The sequence below is a fragment of the Vigna angularis genome, chromosome 10, assembly GCF_016808095.1.
Source record: "Vigna angularis cultivar LongXiaoDou No.4 chromosome 10, ASM1680809v1, whole genome shotgun sequence".
Taxonomy (NCBI): domain Eukaryota; kingdom Viridiplantae; phylum Streptophyta; class Magnoliopsida; order Fabales; family Fabaceae; genus Vigna; species Vigna angularis.
This window is the reverse complement of record NC_068979.1, coordinates 30,993,762-31,004,210: the sequence shown is the minus strand read 5'-3', so window position 1 is coordinate 31,004,210 and position 10,449 is coordinate 30,993,762. Positions and strand designations below refer to the sequence as shown.

General features: G+C 33.8%; 1 protein-coding gene across 1 annotated transcript; it reads right to left on the bottom strand.

Annotated features, from left to right (window-relative positions):
• Window positions 1-317: 317 nt before the first annotated feature.
• Window positions 318-4,204, bottom strand: LOC108319663 (probable disease resistance protein At4g27220). The gene is made up of 2 exons (XM_052870075.1): window positions 1,907-4,204; window positions 318-1,685 (listed from the first exon to the last, which is right to left on the bottom strand). Exons 1-2 carry the CDS (start codon window positions 4,202-4,204, stop codon window positions 318-320), a joined length of 3,666 nt encoding a protein of 1,221 aa, XP_052726035.1.
• Between the last annotated feature and the right edge of the window lie 6,245 nt (window positions 4,205-10,449).

The window sequence follows — 10,449 nt, the reverse complement described above, 5'->3', positions numbered from 1 at the left end:
TTATTTCCAGTTTTTCAAGATTTGTTAAGGCAAAATAATTCTTTGAAGCTTCTTTATCACATCCAATAATCTCCTCCTCTAGTTCAGAGCCTCCATTTATAGAAAGAAAATTGGACTCGTCCTCTTCCATGATATGCTTTAATTCTTTGCAGTTTCTTATCACAAGAACATTCAACTTTGGTAAGCATCTTAGCACAGACTTTGGAAAGACTACTTCCGATTTCGCACATTCAATTATTTCTAGTTTTCCAAGATTTAGGAAGGCAAAATAATTCTTTGAAGGGCACGTCACAGTGAGAGTGTTGGTAGCATAAATGCTAACGAAACTTGGTAGTCTCGAAAGATGGAGCGTTTCCAATGGTGAGAAATGAATGAGTCTCCTTGTAATCTTGATTAGCTACGGGATATTGGCCAATATATTTCAACTGGTCACAATCGCGCACTGAGAGCTCTCTTAAGTTAGGGAAGATAGCTTTCAAATTCTCTTTGACATATTCATAATCAGTGTCTATAATGTGCTCAAGTCCAGGACATTCCTCAATTCTCAAAATTTCCAACATCAATGATGAAGCAATGGACAATTTAAAAAGGTACCTTGCATTATCAAAGTCTCTCAGTTCAATCTCTCTAATATTGGGTATCATAATCAAGTTCAAACCTTTTATGGCCAGAAGATGAAGGTTGGGAAGGTCATTAGCAAATCCAGAGAAAAGTATTTTCAACTTGTGGCAATGATCAACATACAATGCTTCTAGTTTTGGGAAACATAGTTGAAGAGAAACAAGATTAGAGAATTTTTTGTGCTCCACATTCCCTTCAATGATTTGTCTTAATTCTTTACATTTTCTTATCTTCAAAAGCTTCAACTTTGGAAAGCATCTTAAAACAGACTTTGGAAAGACTATTTCCAATTTCGCACATTCAATTATTTCTAGGTTTTCCAGATTTGGGAAGGTAAAATAATTCTTTGAAGCTTCTTTATCACATTCAATAATTTCCTCTACTTCAGAGCCTCCATCTATAGAATGAAGATTGGACTGGTCTTCTTCGATGATCTGCTTCAATTCCATGCACTCTCTTATGGTTACGTTCTTCAACTCTGGTAAGCATCTTACAACAGACTTTGGAAAAATTACTTCCAACTTTCCACAATCCCTTATTTCTAATGTGGTAAGATGTTGGAGAGTAAGTGAATTCTTGGGACCCACCCAAATATAAGCCATTTGAGGTAGATTATACAACTCCAAGTTCTCTAACCTTAAACTCACCTGTTGGCCAATCATTTCATGTTCATTAAGACAAAAAATACGTTCTGCATCGGAATGCTTTATGTTTAGAGTTTGCAAAGTGGGGAGATGGTTCTGAATGTCCTCACTTTGAGTATTATTTCGACTAGAGAAATCTTTCAAATCAGCAGTCTCTTTATTTGTTATATCATTAAATTTCATCATGCCTCCAACAAAAGAAACAGGGAATATACCCTCCAATAAGTCACATTCACTGATATGTAGCTTTTTCAAACTTTGGAAGATTGAAATATCAACAATGTTGGCTGGAAATATATGTTTTAATTCTCGACAGCTATATATCTTTACATCCTGCAGATTTTGGAAAATTTGTACAGGATGCCCTGTGGTGAATTCATCTTCACCTTCCTCCGTTTTGTCATCATCTGCTAATATATACTTCAGTTCATCACATCTTGATATTTTTAATATTTTCAATTTTACAAAGTTTCGAGCAAGCACATATGTGAAGAGAAATGTCAACCGTGGACAATTACTTAAATCAAACTTCTCTAAGTTCTCAAAAGGTCCATTGGTAGGAAGAAAACAATGCCATATAACTCTTAGATATTTCTCATGTTCACAATTCCAAGCGTATGCAACTTGGAGAAGAGAGTTACCACCTCACTCGAGTGACTACGAGTGTCAATCAAACATTCTAACTCTTCAGAATTATGTATCTCCAACTTTTTCAACTCATCCAAATCTCCTCCTTCAATTTGAAATATATCAGGGATGATATTTTTTGCGCCTCCATGAATATTTCGTACAAATAGATGGTTTGCTTTTTTTGCCAAACCCTTTATTAGCTCATTTGATATGTCAAAATGGTTAAGTACTAAAGTTCTGCCATGAACGTAAATATCATCATCATTATAATGGCCAAATCTATAAGATCCTAATACAATTCCATACCTTTGCAGTGTTTTGGGAATGCTAAACGTCTTAAAGAATTCAATTTTGTCTTCACTGTTAGCATCCCGCCATTTTCCTCTAATATCAATAATGTACAACTCTTCCAAAAGCGGGATTCTTTTAATCACTTCAAAATTCTTCACTTTAATTTCACATTCCCTCAACTCCAACAATTTTAGTGTAATCGCAACATCGGTTTGTAATTCAGGAAATGAAGGCAGTGAACAACGACATAACGAGAGACTTTGAAGATTCTTCATACCGCCCAAAAATGAGAAGTCGCTCAATTCATAATTCTCAATGAATAGACAACGAAGATTTGTTAATGTTTCGAAAGATATTGTTGACAATCTTGTTTTTCCATCCTCATCGTTAAGAAGAATCAAAACTTTGAGCATTCCCATTCTTTTGAAAATCCCATCAAATTCTTTCATCTTTGTCCGTAAGCGTAAAAACTCAAGATTGGAGCAATCCAAATCATTTGGAAATTTCGCACACCATAGATATCTTACTGAATTTTGTTCCACTCTAACATCTTTTTCCACTTCACACTTGATAATCTTATTCTCATCTTTTGCTATTATGTGGGCCACATCACGAACTATGTCATGCATTTTGACACGTTCATGATCTGCATCCAACAATAAACAACAACTAACAAGCTTAATTTTAGCTGCAATCACTTCACTCCTTGCCTCTTCATATGAGTCAACTTCTCCAACTACACCTAATCCTATTGCACATCTTGTTAAGATTTCAATTGGAATTTCAAAGTCTTCAGGAAACACAGAGCACAACAGGAAAAGTGATTTAGCTTCTTTATCAGCCAAATTATCATAGCTCAACTGCAGGCACTTGTAGGGATTAGTCAAACCTCTTTCAATACTTATTGGCTTAGAATGTCTCAATCTATTCAATGCAACCATCCAGTCCGTCTCAGCTTTTCCCTTCAAACTACCAGCAACAGCTGCAATGGCAACCGGCAATCCTTTACATTCATCGGAAATTAATCTTCCCATATCCTTTAAGGTATCAGAGGTGGCATCTGATATAAGTGCTTTATTTTGGAAAAGAGTCCATGCTTCTTCATCGGTTAAATTTTGCAAGGAAATCTTTCTTTGACAATCCATTAAAGTACAAACTCCTTCTGATCTAGTGGTAATGAGAATCTTGCAGCCTTTAAGGTGTTCAGAAGAAGGAATTCCAATACGGCCAAAGTCAAGCTTCTCCCACACATCATCTAGAATTATAAAAACATTTTTCTCTTTAGTTAATGTTGAGCACAATATTTGGGCTCTCTGCATTTCTTCGGTTTCTGGAAATTCAACTGGCAGTGAACTTGCTATTTTCTCTTGAATCCTCCCAACTTCCACTGTACTAGAAACAGGCACAAAAAGAACTTTTTCAAAAAGATGCTCTGCTTCTACGAACTTCCTAATTTCCATTGCTAATGTGGTTTTACCACAACCATCCATTCCATACAACCCAATCATGGAAACATCTTTATTTTTCACTGCATCCAGTAGTTGCTCAAAAGCAGATTGTCTACTCGCAAAATTAATGCATTTTTCTGAAAGCATATCAAGGGTGTTTGAAGGAAGCGTAGCGATGCGATCAAATGGCACATATCTTTTACCCTCATCAATGAACTTTTCAAGGTGAAAAACTTTATTTGCTAGCTTTTTTCCCATACGATATCGCCAAATCCAATTTGGACAATATCCAAAGCAACACATGTTTTTTGTTCTTGCCTCTTCTAGCAACTGATTCACTTTGCCTATGTTACTGATAGCATCTTGCAGCCACTTGTCAACAAGTCCACTAGTCTCTCTAGTTTTTCTCTTGGCATGTTCAACATATTTTTGGACATCATCTCTTGTTACAATCAAATCGCCCTCTTCTTGCTCAAGCTTTTTGACAAAATTGTTAAAGGAGCGAAGATAACGCAATTGATTTAATGCGCCACACACTAAATCTCTTGAAACAGAAGATGCAAAGTCCATCAATTTGTTCCACCAAATGCAACTTTCTTTAACCTGAACAAAGTTTAATTTTGTTGATATTTGTTTATATTTATAGAAACGCTTTTAAATCGTCTCAAATTTAGAAAAAAGTTGTAAATAGGAAATGAACAAAAAATATGTAATTCTGTAAAATGTTAATTGTTATAGAGAATTCTATAAATCAAGTTATTATATGCATGGAGAGATTGGTGACCTCGTGAGTAAGAAGAATTCCACACTTACTTTCATGTCTTCAACGCTTGTTACTTTATTTCCTATCTATAATTTAATTTTAAATTTTTTTCTTTCAAATAGAAAACTTCACTTTAATTCCTTATAGTATTTTTATTAGACTATAAAATAATCTTTTCCTCTATTTCGTTCATCAATATTAATTTTCTTTTACTAAGGTGACATTTTTCGCATTTTGTTATATATCAATAAATTTAATAAATTAGTATGTTAAACTAACAAAATATAATATATAGAGTTGAGTTACATCTATATTTCACTATCATATATAATATGATACCAAAAATATATCATTGCAAGATTACTTGGGTCTATTATATTTTCCCCTATCAATCCCCTATAACATTTATGCATTCGATTCGACACTGCCTTAACAACATGTATCATAGTCATTTATAATATGGTATAAGTGAGGTTTTATGTCTCGTGTACATAACTTATTATAATTAAATAGTCAATAAGTAAATAAATTAATAAGTAAAGGCAAACCAATAATTGGACTAATAAGGAGCAATTTTCTAATGATGATTGACGGAGTGTTGCTCTCTCCACCACCACCAGATGCTCCCTCCACCACTCCATACCTATTTTGTCCTTGTTATAAAACGGATGTCAACATCCGTTTCACCTTCAACGGATATGTTGACATCCGTTTACATATTTTATATTTTAGTTTATTCTTTTTATTTAAAAAAAAAAGAAAACTTCAACGGATGTGGTCACATCCGTTAACGACAGATGTAGCGCATCCGTTTAATAAATCTTTCAAAAATATTTTAATTATTATTTAAATAATAATACATAAATTAAATTAATAATAGTTATTTTATTAAATAAAATAAATTTAATTCATAAATAATTAAGTAATAATTTTTAAAAAATTAATTAATATTTATATTAATTTAAAATATAATAAATTAGAAACTAAAAACTAAAAAAAAAAAATCTTCAACGGATCCAGATGTGGCCACATGATGTGGCACATCCGTTTTAATAAATCTTTTAAAAATATTTTAATTATTATTTAAATAATAATAATACATAAATTAAATTAATAATTATTATTTTATTAAATAAAGTAAAATTAATTTATAAATAATTAAGTAATAATTTTAAAAAAATTAAATAATATTTATATATTAGTTTAAAATATAGTAAATTAAAAAACTAAAAACTAAAAAAAGAACTTCAACGGATGTCGTCATATCGGTTAACGGACGTGACACATCCGTTTTAATAAACTTTTTTAAAATATTTTAATTATTATTTAAATAATAATACATAAATTAAATTAATAATAATTATTTTATTAAATAAAATAAAATATATTTATAAATAATTAAGTAATAATTTAAAAAAAAATTAAATAATATTTATATATTAATTTAAAATACAATAAATTAAAAAACTAAAAAAAAAGACATCAACGGATGTGGCACATCCATTTAAGAAAAGAGATGGGGGTGTAGGATATTTTAAAATATAAAAGATAGTTTTGAAATTTAAAAATAATGTGGTGGTGCAGGGAGCAATGTGGGATAGTGTAAGGAGTAACACTGTGACTGAAGACGTTTATAAGTATGTAAAAGTTTCTTTGTCCTACATCCATCAAATTGAATCTCCATAACACTGCACTGAAGAACAATCTCTCAAAGAGAAAAAGGCTGGCACTTATTCATCTCTCATTGAATCTTTAGAACACTAGAGGCTAATTTCTCATGGAGAAAGGTATACATACCCTCATTTAATATAGATGAGAATTATGTAATTTTAAGATCCCATTCTAGTGTTGTATTTAAAAGCCAATAAATTTTATCCTATGTTTTTTTTAGTGTTTTAATGAAATAGTTTCTTTTTTACATGAGAAAAAAAATTAAACAAATATATATATATATATATATATATATATATATATATATATATGGGGTTTGCTAACGCGCATACGCCTATTTTTCAGTTGGTACATTTTAGTAATGTGTACCGGATTTTAGTAGACAAAAATACCCTTATATATCATGGATTCTAAGTTTTAAGGTTAAGGGTATTTTAATAATTTTCATTCTCAAAACTTAAAAAAAAAAAACCCAAACCCTTACTCAATTGGGGCTACACTAAGAATGACAGAGAAAAGATTGGAATGAGAAAGATGAAAGAGAAAGGGTTGAGAGAAATTTTTGATTTTTTCAATTGGGGCTATAGTAGGGATGACAGAGAAAAGATTGGAGTGAGAAAGATGAAAGAAAAATGGTTGAGAGGAATGAGAGAGGTGAGTGAGGGTTTGGGGGGTTTCTTTTTTTTTTTTTTAGTTTTGAGAATGAAAATTATTAAAATACCTTTAACCTTAAAACTTAGAATCCATGATATATATATTTTTGTCTACCAAAACCCGGTACACATTGCTAAAACGTACCAACTGAAAAACAGGCGTACGCACGTTAGCAAACCCATATATATATATATATATATATATATATATATATATATATATATATATATATATATATATATATATATATGAAAGTGCTAGTGGGTATTATATTTGTTTGAAATTAAATGTAAGATGAATTTGTCAGTCGCCAAAGGAGACAAAGGTTTTATGTTTATGTTGTTCCAAATTAATGATATTTATGTAAATTACTCATGAAATAAAGGATGCTACACTATATGTTTAATAGTTTATATGTATATTGAAATTCATTAATAAAAGACATTTACAGATCACTCAAGGGTTTATTATTTTATTTTATAAGTAATGAATATAATTGTACACAATTTTATATGTTCATTACTTTTACTTATATATCCAAATGCAGTATGTGATTCTAACTAATACATATTTTAATTGTCATTAATATTATAATTAGCATCATAATTCTTGTTTAACCATGCTTTTATGGATTCATGCTATGAAAATTGCCATCTATTTGTTAAACAAGATTTCTCGTAAAGTGATTCCTAAGATACTGTTATCTCTTTGGCAAGTGTACCAAATCGTTCAAAGTAATAAAACCGGTAAGACCGGATATCGTTTCCCAAGAGACTCGTGTAATACTTTAAAACCGTATAATAAGTTAACTAACTTAGACTAAGAATACATCGTTTTGGTATGATTCAAGTGTAATAAATTTCCAATTCAAATATATGTGATAAAATGAACGTCTTAGAGGCTAAAAGATTGAAAATGGTTAATGGATAATGAAACAATATGGATGAGATGTTGGAGAATGATTGTAATTACTACGCTATCATGCAAATGCACATCACTACTTCATCAATTAATTGTGTTTGTCAACCTTCCTATTATACTTAGACCCAATTCCTTGGTAGAAAAAGCCTAGACTCACTTCTTTCAGTCCCAATTCCTTGGTAACCTAGAAAGTTCATCTGCATTACGATTAGAGGTTTAAGACAACTAAAGCATCAAGCTCCATTCCTAGATACAATCTCCCTTAGGTGTTAATTCCAGTTCAAGATCCACACAATACTTTCCAATATCTAGCAAATCTTAGAATCATGTTATGGTTGATCAAGTCACAACAAGCTTTAAGAGAAGGAAATTAAACACTCACAATCAATTGAAGGAAGCTTAAATTCATTAAACTCAAGTGCATTTACATGAAAGTTTCGTAACTACATCATTCCCCAACAAAATGAAATTAGTTCTCCATAGTCATGGAGAACTTGAGCTTACAATGGAGAAAAATGGAAGAATGGGGATCCAAGGAGGAAGGATGGAGAGTTTCCACTGCCCAAAACCAGCTCCCTTAGGTCCGAAATTGGTGTTCCAAGCTTCAGCCGCCAAGAAGATACCACCCTCAGTTACAGAATGCTTTAAATAGATCTAGGGTTCCAGGTCAGCAAAGGTCGCGCTTGGGCGCCCCTCTGTCTCGCGCCCGGGCGTGAAACTCTCTGGAAAGTGATTCAAAGCTTACGAAAGGTCGCGCCCGGGCGCCCCATTTCTCGCGCCCGGGCGTGAAACTCTCTGGAAAGTGATTCAAAGCTTACGAAAGGTCGCGCCCGGGCGCCCCATTTCTCGCGCCCGGGCGTGAAACTCTCTGGAAATTGATTCAATGCTTGTGAAAAGTCGCGCCCGGGCGCCCCATTTCTCACGCCCGGGCGTGAAACTCTCTGGACTTGGACGAAGCGTCCCATGCACGAGGACGAGCGTCCACTTCTCCTGGGCGAGCGTCCACTCGCTGACCGAGCGTCTTCTTTTCTCCCTCTGGACGAGCGTCCTATCTGATGGGACGAGCGTCCTGCCTGGACGAGCGTCCGCTCGTGCGTCCACTTCTTGGACGAGCGTCCACTTGTTCTGGCGAGCGTTCTGTGCGTGTGGGCGAGCGTCCGCTGAGAGTCTGGACGAGCGTCCTCTTGTGCTGGACGAGCGTCCTCTCTTGCTGGACGAGCGTCCTCAGTGCTGGACGAGCGTTCTCAGTGCTGGACGAGCGTCCTCAGTGCTGGACGAGCGTCCTCAGTGAGACTCGCTGTAAACTCGCGCCCGGGCGCCCCTCTGTCGCGCCCGGGCGCGAGATGCCTTTGTTACTCCTTTAGTCTCCTGCTTTTGAATCTTTTCCTTGGTTCCCAAGTACTTCTCCAATACACACAATTTGCCTACAAATTTGAGGAATTAATGATGAAAACTTAAATATAAAGCTTAAGCTAGAAATTCACAAACTTAGATAAAAAGAGAGGATTAAACAATGTTTCAAGCTTCAAAAGGGTAGATTTGGTACGAAAATTGGTTCAAAGATAACGGTAAAATTTACCGTTATCACAACCCCAAACTTGAAATCTTGCTTGTCCTCAAGCAGAAAAAGGAATGAAATGGCTTGAACAAACAACTCAAATTTAATGTTTCAACACTCAAGAAGAGTAAAATTCAATCTTGCTTGCTCATCATGTTGACTTGATTTTTGTCACAAGAAGTGAAGCTTTCACTGATGGTACTCACAAAATTACATAAGAAAACTGCTATGTTCTATGAGGGACCAACACACATGGCAATAGTATTTTCTTAACTAACATGGAACCCTTCCTCTGAAAAGAAACTGTTTCACTCACTTTCACAGGTGTATGGGGATGTGTGTCTCTCACTCAAACATCACAATATCACACAATTGAACTTTGCCTTTCATTTCCCTTACAATGAACACACTTACCTATAAATTTGAAGTACAAGAACATTCAAGGCTTTACAAGGGTTAGGTTAAGAAGGAGCTTTAGTTTTTCTAGGCAAAACTAATACTAAGAAAGCATTCATTTTAGCACAAGATAACAAAGTCTCGCGTACTTCCACCAATTGTAAGCAAAACTTACTTCTTTTTCCCTTTTTGTAGTACTTTAAATTTATTTATTTATTTATTTATTTTTTTTTTTTTTTTATTTTGGCTCTTAATGCCATTTTCCTCATGTCACCTCAAATACCCCAAACTTGAACCATTTTCCTGTACCCCACTTGAATGCTCATCTTAGCTTAAGGTAGAGGGATTACAAATTTTTCGGATTGCTTTTTAAGGTTCATGGATGGGCTACATAAGGTTACAATAGGCTTTGGGTTCAAGAACTTAAGACAACAAAGGGAGAACAAGACAACCTTGATCATGTGTATTGAACAAGTAAATGATCCACTTCAGGGAAAATCAGGCAAAACTCAATTGTGCTTCTAAAGTGAATTCATTCAACAATAATTCTGGAGCACAAAATCTCACTAGGTTACTCAGGGTTCCAAATTTGTTTTCAAACACAATGCCACGCATATTAATCACAAGAAAAACAGAGCATGAAATTCAATCAATCGAGAGTAACCACACTATGTAACTTCACAACTCAATCCAGATTTCTCAAAGTCTCACAGAGTAAGAGCAAACATAAACGATTTCTAGTAAAGTAGTTCAAAACATTTTCATCAACTCATTCATTCAGCCAAGATCAAAAACCAAAAGTTCAAAAAGTACGAGTACTGAAATTAAATTAACTACGGAAGTTAAAGCATG